At 38.0% G+C, this 23,948-nt stretch overlaps 1 protein-coding gene across 2 annotated transcripts; it reads right to left on the bottom strand.

Moving 5' to 3' along the window:
* Positions 1–30: 30 nt before the first annotated feature.
* Positions 31–21,955, bottom strand: PI4K2B (phosphatidylinositol 4-kinase type 2 beta). 2 transcript variants are annotated; one of them, XM_080386432.1, is made up of 10 exons: positions 21,673–21,955; positions 17,318–17,475; positions 12,557–12,757; positions 11,928–12,059; positions 10,401–10,554; positions 8,744–8,811; positions 8,140–8,239; positions 5,331–5,464; positions 4,219–4,278; positions 31–1,624 (listed from the first exon to the last, which is right to left on the bottom strand). In XM_080386432.1, the coding sequence occupies exons 1-10, from the start codon at positions 21,833–21,835 to the stop codon at positions 1,451–1,453; spliced, it is 1,344 nt and encodes a 447-aa protein (XP_080242558.1). In that variant the 5' UTR covers positions 21,836–21,955; the 3' UTR covers positions 31–1,450. The 2 variants fall into 2 exon arrangements, with proteins under 2 accessions (XP_080242558.1, XP_080242557.1); XM_080386431.1 differs by having other exon boundaries at positions 21,559–21,955.
* Positions 21,956–23,948: the final 1,993 nt, after the last annotated feature.

Consider the following 23,948-nt stretch of genomic DNA (forward strand, 5'->3'; position numbering starts at 1 on the left):
CAGTGACATTTATTTTCTTCAGTAGGCGTGTCCGGCACATAAACACTATCTTTAATTTTTTAATAAACCGTTTGGATAAACAATCATGGGAAGCTTATAAAGGCGATCATGTCAGTCTTATTTCATACTTCACCATACAGTGAGCTTTACATTTAAGGCTTAAACGTTTCAGTTAGTCATGTGAATTGCTGGCATGCTACATTAATATTTACATCTACTCAAAAATAAGTAAAATACAAGCATTTTATTATTTGAGTTCAGCAGTATTGCTTAGAATTACAAAATACAGCAGTGTCTGAAATACTGAAGGTTCCAGAAAAGCAGCAATTTTCCTCCCATTCCCCCTCCTAACTGTCCAGAAAATTACTAAAATAAGAATATTTGCCATGTTACATAAGCCACAGATCGAGAAACATGACCATCAAGTCTTCAACTCCGCAACTTAAACGCAAATGGCAAGGTGGGCATGGCCTTGCCCAGGGCACAACAGCAACTCTGTGCTCCATGTATTACGGCCCTGTTGTGGCTGTTCTGGTCCAAAAAACCACAACTGTGTTTACACAGAAATTTAGAAGGCAGACTGGCTCTGTGATGAACATGTTAGCATTTCTGTCATTAACGGTGCAGAATCACTTCCGTGACTACCGATGAACACATTATTACAACAAACGGCAAAACAAACCTGTAACAACATGGTGCAACTCTTTCATTGTGATGGCTCTATAAAGAAATATCACAACTTTCCATACGTGTGCTTAAATTCACAAGTTCTAAAAGCTACAGGTGAAATTTCAACCTCTGAAATGTACACTCAGTTTATTGTGTCACAGTAGGAACTGTGTGTACTTGTGTTGAATTTTGCTATAATTCAACTACTTAACTGCTTTTGGTCCCCACGTGCAAAAAACCTACTTAGAGCATTTTTTTCCCCTTCTCCATTTCTATCGCTGGTTTGTCAAAGACAAACTTTTTTTTAGTGCATTTTTCAAATAGCTTAAAATACAAGAAAAATTCCATGGAAAAGCATTTTTACAATCAAAGATAACATTCTGCAATTTTTTTTTTAGTGACCATATAAAAAGAAATTGATAGGGTATAGGTTTTCATATTTATATTAAACAAAAAGAATTCCTGTTGTATTCAAAAGTAGTTTCTCAGCATATGCAAACCATGTATCTTCCCTTATTCAGAACACATTAATTTAGCCTATAAAAATACAGTATGGACAAGTTCTTCTTGTTCCCTGACATAAGAATTCACAATTTTGACACAAAAATTGTAAACCTTTATTACATTCAAAATACATTTCTTAAGTCTTTAGAATTTAAGTTCTGAGGTGTTGGCAGTCAGAGCTCTTGGCATACAGCAGAAGTACATTATTGCAGAGCCTTTACACAGAAGTAGCTTTCTAAAGTTAAGAGAAACTTACTCTTCCCATGTATTTTTAATGCTACCAGGAGGAAAAGAAAGGCTTCCTGCTATGAAAGGTCTGTGTGAATGCATTACTCAGATGAACAACTCGGCCCTGACTTCCAGTGCTACTTCGCTCCACAATCACACGTGGCATCTGAACAAGCTGAATGGGACTTTTTTCATCCTTTAACGCCTGAGTAAGGTTTAGTATCTAAAAGAGTAAGAGCAGGTAAGGTGAGGGCACACAAGTAAATCCATGGCTAACCAGCTTACAAATTTAGATGCCCGTCTTAAACCAATTCTGTAGAGGACTGTGCTATCAAATGCTTTTTAAATAGATCATCTACTGCAAGTAGAAGTATTTTTATTTATTTGGTTATATTATGACATCCTACTGCTCTCTGACTACCCTTCTTTTCTTGAATATTTCATGCAACCCTCTCCAAATTTTGGGAAAATGTTACAGACAAAAAAAATAATCTAACACCATTTTAAATTTAGCACATCTCTTAAGAGCATTGCACCTTTAATGAAGGAAACCTGCAGGAAAGCAATCAACATGTATTTAACATAGGATCTGCCAGAAGTTTAGCTACAAATTATTTTCGTATCAGAAGATACGAAGCCATATTATTAACCCAAACCAAACCCAGTACTAAGATCCAAATTTAACCCTCAGCTCCCAGGATTCTGTTATCTTCTTTCTAAAACTTCAGTGCTGATGAACTGCCCTCATAACTTACCCCACATTCAATGTTACCCTGCTGAAAACTGAGGCAAGTACTCAATTCAGTTCTGGTGACACACTTGCATTATCCTTAATATTAAGCCTTTTTCTCCCCTGCACAATGCCCCTTTCTTCCTTGTGTGACTTAATGATCCCCTGCTCATTCTGCACTTTCATGACTGAAGAACCCTGACAGGTAGTCTTTTGCATGGTTTACTGTCATTTGGCTCTTGCAGCAACTGCACTTGACATTTACATTTTCTAAGTTCTAAGGCAATCCTTCATACATCTGTGTTACCTGGTTGTTTAGTCTCCATATTCTTGACAGAATCGTTTATCTTTGGTTTGAAACCCTTCCCAATATTTTTTCCCCCCACTGCACAAAATTATGGTTCTAAGTACTTTTGGACCCCAGATTTAAAGATCTTGCCCCTTACCTGCAAGACATATTTCTCTTCAGACTCCTTATGTTCACCAACTAGATTCTTCATTTTCTAATTCTTAAGAGTTTTCATTTTAAAGGATTTATAGATGTTTTGGCTAAACTGCAAATTCATCTTAACTGAATAAATCCATTATTATGTGATCTAGATATCCAACTCTTCTTTAATACCCTTGTAACATACTTTGCTTTTACACCAAAAGCAAGTCCAAAATCAGTGCTAAAAGGCATCATTTGCTGATTTATTTCCAATCATGTCCGAGAATAAATCATTATCTGTATTTCTTCCCTAAGTCCACACCTAAAAACCTTAGTCTCCCACAGCTAAACACATTCTTGTATAGCTAGAGAGAGGGTTTTTTTAAAAACCCAACCAAACAAAAACCCCCAAACCCAAAACCCTCAAAGGTTTGAAATCCTCCTCAAGGAAAAGGTGTGAAGAAAGGGACCAGGTGCAGCCTTTATAGTAGGAAATTAGTTTAGACAACCTTAGCAAGACTTCTCTCAATTATATAGATCTGGGATATTTCCTTAATCTTTTTGTTAAATAACAGATTCCCTGTAGTCAAATGCCTCATCACAGAAAAGCAACTTAGCACAGTGTAAAATGGATGAATACTTCAGAAGTGACCTTCCAGTGACTGCACAAACTTCTCAGGAAAGTTCTTTCTAAAATAACTCCTATAATCCAATGTAATAACTAAGGTCTGCTGGCTTTTAGCCACCACATGTAACTAATGTTAACTAGGATTATGTTTGAGTAAGTAGAGCTGCAGTCTTGTGCGACATACTTCTTGATACAGGAAACTACAGAGAAAAGGTTGGATTAAGCCGCTCTAGAAATTGTGGATGTCTAGCTTTAAACTATCCATATTGAATTTATGAACACTGAAGAGTCACATGCAATAAATTCAGGGCAAATGGGACTATTAATTTATCTAGTCCAATTCCCTTACATTTTCACAAATCACTATTTTATGCCTTCAATGAACTACACAATTTGTTCTTAGCTAAAGCTTGTTTCCAGTATATCACACCAGTCTTAAATTTTAAAACATCAAGAAGATGGAGAAACCCTTCTCCCTCCCTTGTTTCAGTGTTAGAAAAGACCCAACACTTAACTTTCATCAAATTTCTAATCTGAAAATGACTGGATTCGTTCCAAGTATGGTTCTGACATTTGCTAGGATGAAGAAATGTTATTACCTAATATTGCTTTCTTGTGAGAGGCATTTCAATAACCAAGGTAACCCTCCAAAATAAAGTCATATTTATTTTAATAACAAAATCACCAAGTTTTCTATCCAAGTTTATGATCCTTCTCCAGTGTTTCACTTTTAAAATACTTTCTAAAAATATATAGGTATTAAGTCCTCCCCACCCCCCACAAAAACATTAAAACCCAATTACATTAAGAAAATCTATAGAAGTGAAAAAAAATTGTCAATTTACACTTTCTGCTGTCTCATCTATATCCAAATAAGAACAAACTCTAGAAGGAAATTTGGTCTTCTCAGATGACAATACATTCAAGTGTCTCAATTCAATAGCAGTCAGGTTTTGTAGCTCTAAGAAAACAGCTGAGAAGTGATGACAAATTAAATACATAAATAAAAATATAAAAAAGCAGCCTTACCTGCCCCCTCATGACAGACATTTGGTTTTCAAAAGTAGCCTTGTCAAATCCTTTATCAGTCTTTATTGGAGAAAATGAACAGTTGTTATAGAAAATGACCCATTTATTTTTAGCTACATATTTAGCATGCAAATTCATCAATTTCATCATATGCATAGTCATATTTAGCAACACAATTTTTGAAAGCTTCAAATACTCATAGTATGACAACAAAAAAAAAAGTCTACTTATTGCAGCACGTTTACATATGTAAAAACGAAGGATGTTCCACATCATAAAAGTGAAATACATCAGTGGATACCACTTCAGGACACTAGTAGGTAGGCTTAATACCATCACATGATGTTACACTGCTCTGTCTTTCAGTTTTACTCTGGCTAAAGAACACTTCCTCCTTCAGATTTATTAAATACTTAACTTCACAGGGTTTAACAGACAACCAAGGGTCACTCTGAATACAACTGAGTCAAAGATGCAAATATGGCAGATGTGTTTCAGGATTTAGTTTTGACATTACAGCTGCATTTTCATTAAAAGTTTAAAATTTCTATTTCTTTCCATCTTGATGATTTGGATTATTTCACTTGAACATCTGACAATTATTTATGGAATGTTTTGGAGAAGGACACTTCTTTATGTGTCAATACGGTAAATTTGACTTTAAATATGGTCAAGATTTCAGAATCAGCTTCACACAATGTAGGTATGTAGAATTAAGTATATGAAAGGTATGCAGGTACTTTAAGTTACATTAAATACATGATTTCCTCAGGTTACTACCATTTATTTTACATGTATACATACCACAGGTATGCTAAATGGACTTTTAACATAGATTTGTGCTACAGAATTTAACTAGCTTTAATTGATAGTAATCAGCTCATCTTAAAACATGATTACCTTCTATATGTTTCACATAATCAATTAGCCACATTAGTGACACAGCTTCCTCTTAACTATATAAACCCTTTCTACCACACCAGTGTTAAAGCTAAAATAGTACAGTATTATGACACCCAAGTTAAATTCATAAAAAGAAAAACCATCTAACTGTTCTATTAGAGGTATTAGCTATTTTGGTAACACTCGATTCAAAGAAGCACTTGATTCACCTTAAATAGTTCATAAAGATCTTCACAAAGATCCTGTACGAAGTTCATATCAGAAATGCGAGGAAGAACTAGGTCTCTGGTCTCCTGAGAGAAAGGAACTTTTGCTTGAGGAAGCCAAGCCCAGTGAAAGGGATCTAAAGCAGAAAAACAGTACACTTAAAGATTACCAACAGGCAAAAAAGAAATTCGCAGGTGCTTACCACTGATCAGTACTCCGTTGCCTACTAGGAGTTCTCAGTAACACCATTTTTAACAACATTGTCACCTGGTATACCTCTTGGCTACAGTTACAAAAGCAGCTTTACAGCTACTAACCTTTTTTCCAAACATTGAAAATATATTTCAAGTAATAAATATCTAGTTGAAGCAATAAGTAAAAAAGGTATGTAAATTAAATACTGTAAGCAACAGTAGAAGCCTTCTAGTTTTGTAATGCAGTTTCCTTTGGAGTAAATTAATGGCTGCAATCAAATAGAAGTTTTTCAAATGTTTGACTCATACTGAAGTATTAACAAAAAGTACCATTACTTTTTAATAAAATTTTTAGTTTAATAAAATGCCTTATTCTAAGCATGTTGAGAAAAACATTTTGGATTTTTCATACAATTGCTATCAAACAGTTTTTTCAAGAAATACGGTAGGAGTCATTAGTATTACTAGATGTAAAACAAGAGACCAAACAGTATCAGTTGCAGGAACTGAGGAACGTCACTAGTAGCAGGCCACCCACTGAGCTTCCTAACACTGCTCACAATTAGAGTCTGACAGTCCAGCCAGTTTTCCACCCACCTCACAGTCTGTTTGCCAAGTTCGTATGTCACATTTCATTACAAGTACACTGTGAGAAACCACACAGAAGGCCTCACCAGAGTCAAGGAAAGTCAGCATTCACTGCTCTCCCCTCATCTACTGAGCCAGTCATTAAAAGCTGTCTAGTTGGTCAAGCAGTTTGTCCTTGGTAAATCCATGCTGGCTTCCCCATCACGTTCTTGTTCTTCATGTGCTTGAACATGGCTTCCAGGGGGATTGATCCCATGATCTGCACAGGGACTAAGGTTAGGCTTACCTTGTACCCTGCATCTTGCCCTTCTTTAAGATGGACACAATACTTTTTTTCTAGTCATCAGCCATCTCCCACATTACTGCAGTCTTTCAAGCGATGAGAAAACTGCCTCACACCGACAACACCCAGCTCCCATCGTGTTTCAATGCACTCCGCATTCCATCTACACCTATGAACTTCTGTATGTCCATTTCCTTTCTTCTGCTTTGGGTAATGATTCATTCCCAGAGGCCCTGCTTATGAGCTCTGAGACCCAAGAGCCTGAAAGCAAGTTTTACAGGTGAAAACTGAGGCAAAGTCAGCATTGAATAACTTGTCCTTTCTTATGCCTTGTGCCCTTATCTCTTTGCTGCACTTTTCTTCAGTTCCACTCTCACTTCTAATTTACTCAGCCCCTCCTTGTTGCCCTTTATACCCTCTGCTAGCTGTACTCGAGCTATGCCTTGACTTTCCAGACTCCATTCTTGCACTTTTGGACAGTCTGTTTTTCCAGGGGAGTCCATCTTGTTTTGCTTGGTTTTAATGTACTCAATTTCTGTGTTCCAGTTCACTCAGGAGTTCCCTGTTCATCTCCATGCTACACCAACTCCCTGCCTTTTGGATAGGCTGTTCTCTGGCTTTGAGGAGGTTATCCTTGATGACCCATCAGCTCTGTTCATCAAGAAAACTTGCTCTATCCATTAAGAGCCTGCCATTTTCAACATTACGCTACAAGTTTTACCTTTACAGAATTGTCACACGCTTGCCCAGTGGAATTCTAGGTTTATTACTGTTGATGCTGAAGTCAAAGATGTTATAAAATAAGCAATATTGCCATGTCTCTAGAACAGCTGCAGAAGTGACTGTAGCCAAGAGATATGCAGGACAGTAACTGTTGACTATCAAGATATGCAGAGCTCTGGGTGGAGTAATTAACTAGCCTTTTAACAGCAAAACTAGCCCACACCTAACTGCCATAATTACTTGATTGGCTAACAGCCCACAGAAATAATTGTAAACCCTGTTGGGCACTTCCGTCTAAACCAGAGGTCCTCAAACTAAGTCCCATGGGCCAGATACGGCCCCCCAGGGTCCTCAATCTGGCCCCCGGTATTTACAGACCCCCCCCACCCCGCCAGGGGTTGGGGGGGAAACCAAGCAGCCGCAGACGACTGCCTGCCACTGCATCCGCGCGCCGGCCCTCTGGTTAAAAAGTTTGAGGACCCCTGCTCTAAACTATAAGTAGTCAGAGATGTGGTCAGAAGCACTCTAGCTTTAACTTCTACAAAGTAAGCTAAAGCTGAGAACAAGTAAAAATAACAAATAGCTCATCTACTTGTTCACCTACAACAGTACCCTTTGTTTTGAAATAGAAATTTGGCCATTAGAGAGACAACTCACATATCCTTGCACTCAGATGTTTTTCAAGAAAACACACAAGAAGCGCCACGTGAATTTTTTCCAATTCCACCATCAGTCAGTTTAAATACAGCAGTATGCTTATGAATATCCATGTATTAATATTGCTTAAAGGTATATGGGTAAAAAAATATGAAAAAGGACTAAGTCACATATGCCATGGCAAAACTGGAATTTGTTGCTAACTTTCTGAAGTATATTATTTAAAAAAAACAAACAACAAAACCCAAACATATGACTACACTGATGATTTCTTAGTTCCTTAATACTTAACAACCCAGATAAAGAAAATACTTATTTGGAAGTTCCTCCTCCAAAAGGAAGAGGACTGAAGAATGTGATACTTACATGCCCTCCACTCATCAGGATGCTTAAAAGGAAATGCTAAACCATTGTCAATTGCAGCTATTTTAATAGTAGATTCTTTAGTTACAGTCCACTGGTTATCCTATGGAAGGAATATTTAAAAGTTAAGTGATGCTTATGTGCTTAACAAAAATAGTGAAATACATTAACAAATACTGAATAATATACTTTTTAGCTTCACTGCTTGAAGTCAGCTCAGTACAAAGGAGTATACAGATAAACGCCAGCAGATATAATTCTTACTCTGCCACCATTAAAAAGAAGCCCTTCTCCCAAATACAAAACAAGCACATCATACAAATAGCTGAAGAAGCGTGCTTGAGCAACAGTGGGCAGTTTTACTATTATTATAGCCCAAGCTAGTAAAGAAAAAAAATACAGAACAATACAAATAAATTCTAGCACTGTTTTATCCTGACTAGCCTAATCCAAATAGTTTTTCCATTCATTTCACCTGGAATAATTTTCCGTTATCATATTCCTTGAGACCATGCACCAGGGTTAAAGCCAGGCACTTAACCCCCTCCAAGACCAAACTATAAAACTAAAAAAATGCAAAGAATATGTCTCAGTACAGTTTTCTTACCTTATCTGATAGATCAAGTCCATCATCTTGTTTTTCATACCTGACTAACCAGTTATCGTTACCTCTGTCTTTAAACAGGAAAATGCATATCACAATATGTCATTTATAAAAAAAAATATCATCTAAAGTGACATACAACAACTAATATTGTAAATTGAGAATTTACCAAAAGACATCAGGCAAAACTGTTCAGAAAGGTTCTTCCATCACAATACATGCATTTTAGCTTTACTGAAATGTATGAGGCAACTGATTTACTGAAAAGACTAAAAATTTACCAGGCGTTCTTTTATGTATTCCTGCTTTAGTTTCCCCAACTGGCTGAATATACAGCAAAACAAACAAGAAAGTTAAGAGAAAAAATTTTCATCCATTTCATGCAGAAAGATTGGCCATAGTGTACACTTTTCATGGGGAAAAGGCTACCAGCAGCAGCAACCACAGTGACTTCATTTTTAAGCTTGTTCTAATGCTGACGGGGAAAGGGAAAGGCCCACCAAAATTATAGATACTGTGATGTTTGACTGCATGGAGAAAAACTCTTCAAAGATTAAGAGGGAAAAAAAGCCTGAAGAGCCTTTCAGAAGCTGAAAATGTCCGCACTGTTCAGGCAAAATTCAGACACCGAGGGCTTCGATAAGGTCTTTCATAAGGTCTTTCACATAGAAGATGATTGCATGGATCTCTGAGCCCTTCTGTCATCTGCTCCCTTATGTTGAGTTAAGCATCCATCATAAGATTTTCACGTTCTGTCATGTTTAGATATATTAGATGAAGGTCAAATCATCCATGTAATAAGGTTTTGTATTTTGAGTATATTCCTTACAATTTTAAGAATGTCATAGGACGCAGTAATCGTTTGGAAACACCAGGATCTATCTGATAAAGTGACAGACCACAGTAGCAGCTAGAAAGCATTACGTTCCTATGAAATGTTTTTCTTTAGTTTACTTCTAAAAAGCCATGGGTTAGAGTGACTTATTTTCAGCTGGATTCCTTTCTAATAAGTGAATTTAAGGAAAATGCACTAGAGTTGGTATGTCTGAAGAAGAGTAGACGCCCACTTTGACAAAGCAGCAAAGAAAGTATTTTAAATATAAAACTGCCCTTATATTCTTGAGGAAATAAATCACCTACATAATCAACAGAAGAATCCCAGCTTCTGAGTGAAAGAAACAAGAATGCAGAAGAACTGAGACACATCACAGTTGTATTTCAGTGCCTAGTCAAAATGAATATGAACTATTTTGGTGTTACTGTGCTTTTATCGCCTCCAGCTTAGCATAAAAGGAATGATAGTCATTGCTTTTCTTATGGTTCCTGAAACTCCACCAGCCCTTATCTAAATCAGGGGAAACAGACAGTTAATAGCCTACTGACAGAATTAAAGCATAATGAAAGATTTGTTCTTGAATTCCTACATTGCTTAAAAAGACCAAGTAACAGCCAAAAAGTGTTGTTTGGATTCTATCATACTGCATTATTTAATGTTGAATCCAGAGTAAACATTTAAGTTTAAAATGCAACATTCTGGCCTTAAATTGTGAGAAAAGCATCTGAAATGCATTAAAAGCCTTCAGCAACAGCTTTCAGCCAGCACTGCTTACCATTTCTGCCTCACAAAAATAGATAGATACCAAGAGACACTAACAAATACCTGTATTTCTGATGACAAAATCCAAGATAACCAATCTTTCAAACTGTGACTGAAATTCTTTCCTTGTGTTCTCAGGTAAAGGATCAGTTTCAAACTTCCTGAGCCAGTAGTCAGCTTCCTTATATCCTTCAACAAACAGCTGGAAGGAGCCAACCTAAAACATAAAGAAACTGCATTTGGAAAATGCACTTGGATAGGTCACATAACTAATCTTAACATTAACAGAAAAACTGATTATATACCTTCAAAGTTCAGAACACGAAGTATGACATTAAAAAAAAAGATTACTAAGTAGTTTCTCTCCCATTCCTAAAAATCTAAAAAAATTAATACTCATATCATAAGGGGCTTTTCTGTTGGTTTTTTTTGCTTTGTTTTGTTACAGGGTTTTTTTTAGTATTTGTTTAAGCACCCACCCAGTTCACCAGGATTAAAATGTAGCCAGAGAGCTCAACATATATGAACACTCAGTATTAGAATCAGTATTTGAAACAAAGAGAAAGAAACATCTTTTCTCTTTTTCATTGGAAACACTTGGTTCAATAGCTAACAGGAAACTCACCAAAAAATTACAGAGGAAAAATCTTCCTCTCTGAAAAGCTTGTATGTTTCATTGATGAGAACAGCAGCATTAACCACTTTTTCAAGACCAACACTTCCTGCATGAAAATGGCTTAAACATTTCCCAAGGGTCCAGGGAAGAAAACTACAGATAGCATAGACTGTATACATATGGGCAACAGGAGAGGTGCACAAGATTAAAATTCAAAGTAGCACTTATATTTGAGAAGTAAAATGCAGATAGATGCACACGTGCAGAGACATGGATAAACACACAGCATGTGGAATAACGATGCTGATACAAGCTTGCATAATGTATGTCACAGGGATCAAAATTCCTGGGAACTGACACAAGTGGGTTACCCAAGCTGTTTAGGAACAGAATACTGTGGCAATATTTTGGGGATACAATAAAGCTCATTAGGCAACAAAGATGTAAGGTATTAGTCAGTAGAATAGTGCATGCAAGATTAAAGGAAGGTATGATGAATAGATAACAGCATACCTAAAAGAATAAAAACCAATAGAAGGGGAAAAAATAATAAAGACTGGGGGGAGGGAAGGGGGTGGGAGACATTTCAAAAAAATGAAAGAACGAGATATATTGCAGGGGAGAACCAAACGATGTGAAAACATGACACTGAAAAGTAGTGTACTACACAGTCAAGAAGAAAAAAAAACAGTGAGAGATGCACAGCACTTTAACATGTTACTCCTCCAGTAGAAAGCTGAACTCCAAACTGAAATGAGAGGTGGCAAGATTATTAAAGTAGTTTAAATGAAGGTATGGACAGAGTGGATAGATTTTGCACAGAAACAGTCATATTTATTAAACTTCAGTCACTCAGAGATAGTTTTCAACAGGATTTTTCTTCTACTGCTGAGGTTACCTATGATTATTTTTTTTTACTCCAAAGTTTTGTGTAAGAATCAGGAAACACACAAATTGCTTATTTTTCATCTTACCTTAGGAGGTAGTCCAATTCGATTAAATTTTTTAGCAACTTTTGGCACTTTCTCTAAAGCATATTTTTTTCCTCTTGACTTAGCACGATCTATTGCACTGTAATTAAAGGTCTCACTGACAAGCCAGACAACCTTAAAATAAGAGAGTTAAAAACTCAGCTCAGAATTCCTTACTATTTCAATTATAAACTTACAGTAAATTTCATGCGCAGTTGTCAAAAAAAGCAAAAAGGAAACATCAGGTACTTCTATCAGACAAATTTTATATGAAAAGGGGAATAGCTGCTCTTTTACGTATCTCAAATGAAAAAGGAAATCTTTATATGCTGCTTTTTGCAATTTTTGCATCTCACCAAAACATAAGGCACAAACATGTCAGAAAACGTTAGGAAGTGAAGTGGTTCCAAAGAAGAGATTCAATTCAGATCTCATACTACTCCTTTAAAACAGAAATAACCGTCACTACTTCTACACCAAATTACCGTGTCTTTGGACCTGAAATAGTTCATAAATGACTTGGGAATAACTCATGATATACAAGGATGTCTCTACAACTACAGTCCGGAGACTGACAAATCCATCACTATACATTTTTTTGCACTAAATAATTCCTGTATTTAAACTTTTACCTTAGTTTTAGGTACAACTCCAAGCCCCAGCTTGTCATCCACAAGATAGGCACCAGCTTCAGAGAGGTATCCCTGATTTGGAACGAGGCAGCCTCTGCCAAAGCAGCAAGGACAACAAACTTTGTGAAAATATTTGGTCCATTTTGGATTTAGATGTCCATAAGGCTCTTCAGATTTTGGTTTGAACACTCCAATAATTTTCTAGGATAAATAATACAAAATTGAAGTATGAATACTTTGAGTTGAAATTATTTTGTAAATCAGTTATTTGGAAGTATTAGTTAGATATAATACATCACATTTTACAGTTGCTCTTTTTAGATGACGAAATAATAAAACAAACATGGTATTCCAAATAAATTTATCAAAAAATGCTTGTGCAGAAGTAGTACAAATTCAGAACAAGCTCTTTGTAAGAGAAAAATTGAAACCAGCTAACATTTACTAGTTTTTCAAAACTAAAAAGCACAGCTTTTTAGAATATAGGGTGATTTTTTATATTCTAAGTTTTTTAAAAAAGGAGGTTTTTAGAAGTAGTTTTAAAAATAGTTTTCAGCCCACCAATTAACTCATTGTCAAGGTATTTCAGACAGGCATAATGGTTCCAGGAAAGTAACAAACATACAGAATGCTAATAATCAAATGTCAGGTTCTCTCTTTTGTATCTATTTTAGCTATTGCTTTAAGTTTGAATGGATCAAAGCATTCTGCAGTTTGCAATTCCAAAACGTGGTGCGGATTACCACTGCTGGAGATTCCTCAACTCAAAGCTGACAATGGTTCACAGTATCAGCCATCATTTATATTGGAGACATGTAGCAAAGCTTAAAATTACTCAGAGTCAAATTTTGGACACCATGCTTCAAGAAATCTGTTAACAAACTGGAGAAATTTGAAAAACACAAAAAATGTGAATAATGATAGACTGTATGAACTAGGATAGTTTAGCCTGAGTGAAAATGGGGCCCAATGAACTAGGTAATAGGTTGCTATAGAGAAAAAAGGAACAACACATCTACTGTTAAGGAGCCAAGGAATGACAGGCTTAAATCACAGCACAGAAGCTGCAAAGAAAAAAAAACCTTTTGAACTTTAAGAGTGGCTCAAGACTGGAACAGTCTGCCAAGTTGTGGAGTCTCCAAAACAGGATGCCACTAACAACAGGTTAGTTAAACATTCATCAAGAATCATGTTAGAACGATCCTGCTCCACAGTACAGGCATTAACTAGATGATATCTCAAGGTGCCTTCTACACATGTTTCTACATTTGTTAACCTCAAACCACAAGATTATCACCACACTAAAATATATAACCTTCCAATTGCCTATGATAAACTTTAGCCTAGTGCATAAATAGCCTAGTCTATGTAATGCCTGTTTTATAGCTCAAGTGGAATGCTGCAGAAATGCTGTATCTTCATTCCTTCTCACAGGACTACAGTAAGTAAATCAAATCATTACCTAATATATATTTAAGAACAACTGCTTAAGAACCATTTTCACATAATAGTACTTCGCCAAATCCTTATAAAAAACCAGTGAGTATCTCTAAGCTAAACACTGCCTATTGCACCAAGACTCACTAGCTGGTTTACACTCTTAGGTCATGAGCAAGTTTGCTGGCAGTCAGAAACTAACATTCTGCTTCAGTAACTGCTGATTCAACTAGACTAGGGAGAGGACCTGACTAGCTGCTCTAGCTTCTAAAGAATTTTCACCCACTTTGTCCAAGACAGTCTAACTAGCCCAAGATTGTCCAAGACAATCTTGCTCTGCCCAAGACAAACTACAGAGAATTTACTTCATTCAATCTGTAAACAGATTACACAAGACACCAGGCATTAGCAGCGTCACCTGTCCTGTCCATCTATTTTGATTCATTCCCATCAGCTACCAGGAAAGATAGGTTACAAAATATCACCATTTGCATTCATCCTATAAAATCAGGTTCCTATCAACAGGGGCAGGAAAAAAACTGACTAAAATTCTCTTGGTTTTGATATGCTGTCATCTGTGATTCTAAGGTTATGTTCAAAATCATGAGCAAGTTCTATGCAACTCCACGGACACAATTCAATTTAGACCTACACAAAAGGTTGCATATAGAATATTTATAGTAAGCGTAATGTGAAAGGCCAGGATGTTCTCTGAACACTTTACTGTTTTTATCTTTTTAAAACCACAACACTTTGGAGACTGAATTTACTTGGTATACTAGTTTAGTCAAAATTCTAATGTTAGGTTTAGAATTGTTAAAAAGTTACTTAATTTTTTCCTATTGAATCATACATATTTACCTGCTCAAAACAAAGCTAGCAGCTTTTCATTTCCCAGAAACGTCATGGTGTACTTGGTAGTACATGCCAAACCATTAGTTACCTCTTTTCTGATTTGCTCTTTTGGTAATACTTCCTACAAACTGCTCATTTTAAAAGGGAGCTTAGCTCATTTCATTACTTGCCCGGCCCGTACTGTGCTATACTATCAAATCTAGATAGGGTTTTCAAGGCTTCACTGAAGTCAGAACCTTGCTCAATTTTACAGAGCCACTGCTGTTGAGGACCACAGTAGTCCCAGAAAACTCAATATGTAGAAAAACTACCAAGGCCAGTCTTAATTTTGCAAATTAAAACCTAATTTCTAGACTGACTCCATGAGCATTATCAACTTGCCAACAGCTAAACTGTCAAAAACATGCTGCAGAACAGTTTGTAAGAGTCACGTCTTTTACTTTATTGGTTGCACAATGAGCAACAAATACAGAAATATTCAACACTCCAACAAGTGCTGCTTAAGTACTGAACTGCTTCCTATCAGTACACAACTATGGCAATAAATATATAAAGTTAATTTTAATTAGGCAATTTTAATTCTATCTTTCTGGCAGACCCAAATCAGCAAATAAAATGACCTAATGGAAACTGGTTATTTACTTGTAACTTGGCATTAGCTTGTGTAAACGCTTCAGAAGCTGACCAGTAAGAAGGCTTAGCATGTCTTTAATAAGCTCTTCCCCAGCATAAGGAAGAGAAGATGACTCAAGAAGAACAGCAGCAAGCAAGTCACAAAACTGGTCTGAATGATGCAACACCATCAAACAGGATGTGAAATCCATTCTAAAATGGGAGTTGCACTAGTGACAAAATTAAGTTTTATCAGACCTTTAATAAGGGTAACATTTAGATAAGCTCTAAATTTAGCGCAAAGAATAAAAGCAAAATTGAAAGTCAGCTAGGAACTTGGTATTATTCTCAGAATCCCATGTTGGCAAATACTTTTGTATCTTGCAATGAAGTTTTTCTGGCCCACATAAAAAAAATGGGGTTTTTTTTATCTTCATTTCTGCAAAATATTTAAATTCAAATCAATGACCTGCATGAAAGGGGAGGGCAAGTCACTCCTAGGAGCAAAACTAACACTTCACTGAAAAACAGAAGTAAAACCAACAAGATCACCACCTAAAAACCAAGGAAATAAGGTGCTCCATCCAAAACACTATGGTTACAAATATGATCTGTTAAGTACTCTCTTATTAGCCCCAGGGCACAGTCAGTCTCCCAGGCATTTGCACATACAGAAATCCAGCACAAACATGATTTTTTTCCTAGAAATTCCTCTACTAACTAACTTTCTAAGAATAAAAGATCTCGACTGCACAGCATTAGGAAAAACGAAAAAACCCACTTAACCAGCTTTAAAGCATATTTAGCATAACACTGTAGACTACTCTTTAGACACGCCATGCATTGAATGTTTTGAAAAGTATTGATTTAAACCAGTATTCAATTACTCTCATGTTTTTCCTATTTCATATTAAACAAGACATAATCCTAATTTAAATAACCTATTTAAAAACAATCTGAAGTTTGAGCATGTACATATAAGCATATAACCTGAATACCTACAAAGAATTAAACTACTGAAGTAGGGAAATGACCTGAAGTCTAAGAAGTCTACCAAAATAAGTCTGGTGAAATTCAAAGTTTGAAAATCTGAAGCAGCATTGTACACAACAGCAAGATCCCGCAAAGCAACTGACAATGTGAAAGTATGTCTGAAACATCATTTTCTATTATAAAGTATTGCTAACCAAATGTTGCTTTTCAAGCAAGATATTCAGGTAACCATTACTTCTCTGTCTCAAAGTAATCTTAGGATACCTCTTTGATGATCACTATTCAAGGTACCATTTACCATTAAGGGAGGGGAAACCAAATCTTCAAGTTAAGATTCAGCAGACAAATGCAAGTAAAAAGGTAGATCTGTTTATACTGATCTTCTTGCCTATCTACCAATCATGCAGGAGGAAGGACACATGACCTAAATAAAAGACTATGTAAAAAGAAAAGAGATAATATAGGAGGCTTGGCTAAAGAAACTTAAGCAGTACCCAAATCAGAAGCTCAGTTGTGTCAAAAATCAATTAAAACATACAAAGAACAAGATGTTAGATTCTGCACAAAGGAATTCCTGAATCTTTTTCACATGTTAAAGAGGTTATTTTTATTTTCTTCACATTTCTTTGGTGCAGATAATTCAAAACATGGTAAAACTGCAACAGAAAAATAATAGTTATTTTGGCTTAGCAAGACATAGTTAGAAATCTAAGTATTACTCCCACGGCTTTTTCAACACAGATTTTGGCATACTCTAAATTATTAAACAATTTATTTAGATCATTTCCATTTAAATAGAATTTTAAAATTTCCATGTTAAACTCATTGCTGATAGTGCTTCTGACTTCACAGTAACATGCTCACCCCTTTTGGATCCTTGGCAAAGTAACTTCCACTGGATCCTTGAGAGATTCTTTCTGGAAAAACTCCACACTCGATAGCTTGTTCTGCTCTCAGAATAATTTCTGCAAATTCTGGATCATCTAAAAATATATTCATATCAGCAGTACGTCCTGTATGCCCTGAAAAATAAGAGAACAGGCAATCTTAATTGTAATTTGTACTACAAATTAACAACAAAAGTAAACGTACTGAAAAGCTAACAAACTTTCCTGCTGTGGTCATTCAATAGCAGGCTGAAAAATCTGATCCATTAAATCAGTGCAAGTTTTCCCACCGATTTACCCATGTCTAATCAACCCTTTGTTTAAGGTAAATCAGCCAAATCTGTAACAACTCATTTGAGACTACCACTGCAAAGTGCTTACATTTTTCGAATATTTTTATTTATATAAGGAAGCCCATAAAGAAAAAAAACCACCTTCAAAATCATACCTATTTAAAAAGTGCTAATGATTTTACATACCATTTTTATTAAGATTTTTGTAGTATTTTTCAGGGAAAGCTATCTGAAAGTAAACTGTCCATTACCCACTAAATTATTAGAATGGCATCATACCCTTCATTTACCAGCTTGGGTAACATGCTTGTTATCTGCTAAAACACAACAAAGTAATTCACAAAACAATTAGCAGCACTAATATCCCAGTGAAGTATTGGATACCACCACCATTCCAATATTAAATACTATCAACTGCTTGCAGAATTTCTTTACTACTGACCAAAAGATCAGCTCTACGCAGGCATTTATGCAAACTCTATGCCTCTCCAAAAACATTTAGCAAGATAAAAAGAAGTTGCCAAGATTTAATACCTGTACCGTCCTTTAAACCCTTCCAAATTATTTCTTTGCAAGTTTTGAAACTGCAGGGGTTCGTACCTTACTTTTAGGGCTAGGATTATTCCATGTTCTTATCAAGTGCATTTTAATGGGTCTGTGCACTAGGGCTCATTTCTGCATTAAGCAACAGTTGCATTATTCTAAATTAAGCATTCACAGATAAAGTTGCCTTGTTCCCATTTCAGCACTTGAAGAAACATAAGCTAAAATAACACACATACATACTTCTGGAACAACAACTGACAGAACTAATTCCAAAAAGATACTCCTAAACAGTTTATGTATAGCCAAATAAAAAAATAAATAATAAAAATTGCTCTTGATGTTTTGGAACACCTTTCTGTAGCATAGGACATTCACTGAAGTTTTCTAGAACACTACCACTTGCTTGCATGAACCACCCACAAATAATACAGCTTCCAAATCGAAAAGACTAAAAAGCATAAAACACACAAAAACCTTAGTATTAAAGCTGATAACATGAAGAGAAGCCTTAAAAACTAGTAACAGTTCATTCTTAAGGATCAGCTACAGCCCATTAGATCAGAATCTGTTAGACTACATGGCCAACACTTCTGCAATAAACTACAGTTTATTTTAAGACTTTTATTGGGACTGCCAGGGACAATCAATGAATTTTATTTCATAGAGTCTCAGAACCAAGAGAAAGGGTTCTAGAGTTTCCTCGTCACCATGTACTTAAGCGAGTTAGGGAAATAAACCAAAAAAAATACATTTATTTTTATGGGAAAAGTCACTTTGAATCTGTGGTTCTTATTCCATATTCAAGCCTCAACTATCTCTACATGAGAAACGTCACATCACACAGCTGAGCTGTGTCTACTATATATTTTTGTCAGCAAATGCAAAAATCAGTGTTGTGCATTATACTGTTACCAAAGAAAATGCAACATCCATATGAAGCTGCTCTGCACATTGATCTTCCAGATGAAGAGGACCTACAGATGAACTGTCCATAACAGGGACTAAAATCATCTATGCAGAAGACAACTTTCAATTTCTGTGCATTCACTCCAGAATCTAAAAACCGTAAGAGTCTCACTGTCTTGAGGAAATTCTAACATAAATTATAATCTACAGGAAAAATATATTCAATTTAAAAAAATTAAAACCAAACAAACCACATTATCCTGCATGCTCGAGGAGGAGAAAAATAATTTTTAAAAGTTATGATTGCTACCGTGCTACTAGAAAGCCTTCTGTTACCACAGTGACGTGGCTGTACAAAAACATACAGGCTGAAAACAACAAAACTGGCAGTTTTAAGAAGTTTTCTTTCAGCTTACCAACATTCTCCATGTGAAAATATGCCATTTTTATTGAAGCTAGTATTTCCTGAATGTGGCAGCATTTTCTGACTTGGTTTCTTCCCTGAAAATTATTTTAGCCAAGTTTTCCGCTGTGAATGCATGTTATAGTTGCAACCTACTCCCAGTACAGTCTCCAAACTTACTAATCAAGATTTTTCTTGCAGCCGCTCTTGACTACTCTTCTCATTAAACTGTCACTCAGGAGACCAGGGCTCTCACACGCACACATAGTCTACCTACCAAGCCCAATCCCTTTTTCCAAATTAGTTTGGACAAGGCCTAATGCTGTGAAGCCGCTATAGTAGAATGGTGAGGACACACCAAAGAAGATACAAATACTATCACCTCGATCTGTTCTTCCATCAAATTAACATGACATAAGCTAAACTACTACACTTTGCAAGATTAATATGTATGAACTCCTTCAATACTAAACTCGCTTTATACTATTTTAACATTAACATGATTAAAGGTAGTCTTTTCAACCAGCTCCATCTTTTTCTATAGTCTTATATTCTGACAGTAACTCCATTCTGAAAACGCTCTCCACATTGCAATAACATGCATGAATAACATCTCTTGCACTATGTTCCACCTGAAACCAAAAGGTAAGGACAAGGAAACACGAGCAAGAGATGAGATGATGCAATCAGAGTTCTGAGATTTTCTTACATACTCTTGGGGCAAATCCCAAGTAGTACTCTGCATTCACCACGCTAATTGCACTCTGGTGCAAGACCCACAGCTCTAGTCTCTGCTCTGAAGCATTAACTGCTATGTTTTGCTAGAAGCGCCGTCTCATGAAGACATCTCAAGTCTCATGGGAACAAGACAGAACTCTAACACTTCAAGGGTGCGTTTGCAATACACGTCTGGTCTATGCTTGGGACCATTGGTTAAAAGATGAGAAATTTTTTTTCTTATGGTTAAACACAGCACACTAGCAAAAGCTCTATGGGGCTGCTAAAAAAGCTACTAGCACAACTTATATTGCTTAAATTGATGGGGGCTTTGTTTGTTTTTAATATGCTGTTATCGCAAAAGAAACCATTTTTACCAGTCTCTGGCAAGAAATCCTATGGTAAAGTTACAACAGCAAGCACTACTAAGTGATAGACGTCCACAGATTTATGTCAGCAAACCTCTCCTAGATGTACATCTCATCTGTTTACAAAGTTGCACAGAATCTGAATGCTTGAAAGTCTAAAGGTAAAAAAAATAAAAATAAGCAATTGCTTAGTTTATTGTCTTGCCCTTATATTTAGAAGTAGATAACAGCCATGCTTATGCTTCCTTTCAAATCAATAACTATGTTCTTGCATTTCTGCATTTTCACATCACATTTCTTTCTCTCTTCAAGACTGGGTTTCAAAACATGGAAAGTGCCAAGTTTTCTATGAAACCAAAAATGGGGCAGCAGAGTTCACATCTAAAACTCTTAATACAGGTGACAGTACCAGGAAGCGAGTAGATGTCCGGAGCCAAGAACAGAAACAGAGTAAAACTTTTTTTACAGGATGAAAAGATAGGGGTCACAAGCAAGTAATTGTTGGAATCGGGGAGGCAAACAGAAAACTCGATAGCGTTCGCCGAGCGTGCAGGAAGCAGCAGCCAGTCCCACCACAGAACACAGTCTGTAAAATTTGTATAGCCAAAAGTTGCAAAAACCGTAACAGAAACAAAGCAAAGCCCAACAGAACAGAAGACAGAGAACAAGGAGACATAACAGTGGAGACACTCTTGAATATGTAAAGGAGTTCGGGCAGCCCCGCACAGAAAGGCGCGGCACTGCAACGCCGAGCCATTACCGCCCGCGCCGGTGCCTTCCGATGAAGGCTCCGAACGAGCTCTCTGTGGGAACGGGACACCTCGAGCCGGCACCGGGTACCTCAGCCCCTACAGGCACGTTCCCTGCCCCTCTGGCAGGGCAGGGGCCACCTCTCCCCCGCCAGCCAAGCCACCTGCCCGCGCCGCTGCCCGCCCGCCCCCCCCGGTCAGCACCGCCCGGCGGAGGCGGCGGCCCCGGGCCGTACCTGCGGCAGCGCTGGGCCCCTTGTCCCAGGCGGCGCCCGCTCGGCGGCCGCGGCCCGACGCCCGCAGGAGAGGCTCGTCCTCTCCATCTCCCTCCGGCCCCGAGTCCTCCTCACCCGAGTCCTCCTCCTCAGGCCCCAGCTCCCCACACAGCCTCACAGCCCCGCCGGGGGCGGGTTTCGCCCCTTGCGGCCCCCGCCAGGGTGGCCCCGCCTGAGGCGCCGGCTCCGCAAGGAGCAGCAGCCGCTCATCGGGCTCCTCAGCACCCGGCTCCGCCATGAGCGGCCGGGACCCGAGCGCGGCGGGAGGCGGCGCCGCCGGCCGGGCTCAGGCCCCTCGGCCGCAGCCCATTGCACGCTCCGCCGCCGCAGCCGGCTCCGCGCCCGCCGTGCCCCCGCGCCTGCGCGCGCCCCGGTGCCCGCCCCCGCCGCTACCTGCCTTAAAGGGGCCGCGGCCCCAGCGGCGCCCCCGAGCCGCCGCGCGTGTGAGTAGCCGGCGACGCCGGGCTGAGGCGGGGTCGGTAGGGGCTCCCGCCTCATCTCCAGGCCGGCTACCGGTCACGGGGCTAGCACATCGGTGTGCAAGGAATTCATGCCCCACGGCGGCGTCGTATCCGTGGCACGGCGGAGTCTGTGCGGCGAGGTTCCCGCGGTACCTCGGCCGGGGGCCAAATCTACCGGTGCGAGTGTTCGTCCAGCACCGGGTGCTGCGGTCAGCTGGTGTTAGTGTGCCCATGGCTTAAGACAGCCTCAGATCGGCTCAACGTTCTGCCGGGAAATCACAGCCAAAGGCCTCCGTACTTGTCTTTTTTTTCACTGTTAGTCACTTAACAGAACATCCCCGACACTGGCTTTACTTGTCCCTCTGGAACAGGCTTGTCTCCTGGCCACCGCTGTCCACTAGCCAGCTGCTCTCCCTCCCCATACTTCAAAAGGCATTATTCTACACCATCACGGTGATTTCCAAAACGAAGCCTAAAAATATATATGTGAAAACTATGAATATGTTGACGTTATTTCCATGTTCCCGCAACCATCCTTGTTATTAATTGCAAGAAAAAGAATACCGCTATAACCCCAACATGCTGCATCAGACTTTGATGTGGATACCCCCTTCCCACACCTCTCTGTACAGGAGGGGTTTTCCTCAATGCAGTACTCAAAAAGATTTTGGTGAAATATGGGAGAAAGATACACATATGAAGTACTTGTAGACACCTGGGCTTCTGGGTTATACTGAGAGCAAATCAGTGCTCAGCTAAAATAATAATTGCACATACTGATTTTTCATTATTCTAGAATTATCCATAATACAAGGATTCATTTTGTCCATAACCCAGATCACAGAAAGAAAATTACTTTGCTTGGTTACTGACAAAATAAAACCTTACTGAAATGTTTGACTTGTGTTTGTTTTGTCTCAGGTTACCTGTCAGCCAGTGGACTTTGGAATTAAATTGTTGTTTACTTATGTAACTACTAATATCTGTAACATTGGATAAAATCTGTTCACACTTGCATTTCTGTTTCCATTCCTTTCTATTAAAAATGAACAGTCAACTGTGACTGCAGATGAATAGCCATTTTATGCCCAGTAAACAAGTATATGAAGGTTACAGCGACTGGATGTTGTTTTCCATACAGAAAATTATACAGATGTTAATTCCTGCATGAACCAAACAAAAAGATCAGACTAAAATGGGAGAAGTCTGACATTTTGCCCAGCAGACCATTAAGGAAGACTCCGTCTTCCTTTAGCTGTATTAGTTATGAGTGTGTTGTGGCTGTTTCAGTAATGCTCTGTTAACCAGTCCATCCATGGGTTTTAAAAAAAGTTTGAAAGTTCTTTCTATTGAATGAACCAAAAAATGAAATAGCTAATGAGTTATTTCTTCTGGTTTAGAGAATCTTCTACACCTGCTAGTCTAGTGCATGTCTAAATGCAGTTAACTTAGTTTTTATCTTCTACTGCAATGAGAATTCTGTTACTTGCTCACAGGCCTTGATCTAACAAAATCTTTACATTGCCTCAATCTTCAGTGCTGCAGAGTTCAAACACTACCGCGGCTCATAATTAAACAAAATACACATCACCATCATTGCTATGAAACCATTAGTTTTAATTCTGATTAGCTAATACTCTCAATTAGCCACCTGGATTAAAATTATTAGCAATTAAATCGTGCAAGTAAGTTGGATCATTTTCCTCACGCTAACACTTTTGTCTCTATCCTTCTAACCCACAGAGCATTCTTTGTCATGTTTATAGTATGTACCGGAGTACTATGGGGAAACGTCGGAGTGGAAAAAGAAGGGCGAACGTGCACCGTCGGGCACTTGTAAGCTTTAGGTGAGCGCCCTCTTGTGACACTTCAAAATAAAGACCGCGGTGA

Source organism: Falco punctatus (assembly GCF_963210335.1).
Source record: "Falco punctatus genome assembly, chromosome: 1".
Lineage (NCBI taxonomy): Eukaryota > Metazoa > Chordata > Aves > Falconiformes > Falconidae > Falco > Falco punctatus.

What these genes read in the sequence shown, in the direction of transcription:
- PI4K2B (XM_080386431.1), bottom strand. Translation starts at nt 21,835, where the DNA reads ATGGCGGAGCCGGGTGCTGAGGAGCCCGATGAGCGGCTGCTGCTCCTT. An exon ending in TTGCCAAGGATCCAAAAGGG is followed by an intron (nt 12,758 to 17,317) that starts GTGAGCATGTTA and finishes TATTTATCCTAG; the next exon opens with AAAATTATTGGAGTGTTCAA. An exon ending in TTTTGTCATCAGAAATACAG is followed by an intron (nt 8,812 to 10,400) that starts GTATTTGTTAGT and finishes TCCTGTTTAAAG; the next exon opens with ACAGAGGTAACGATAACTGG.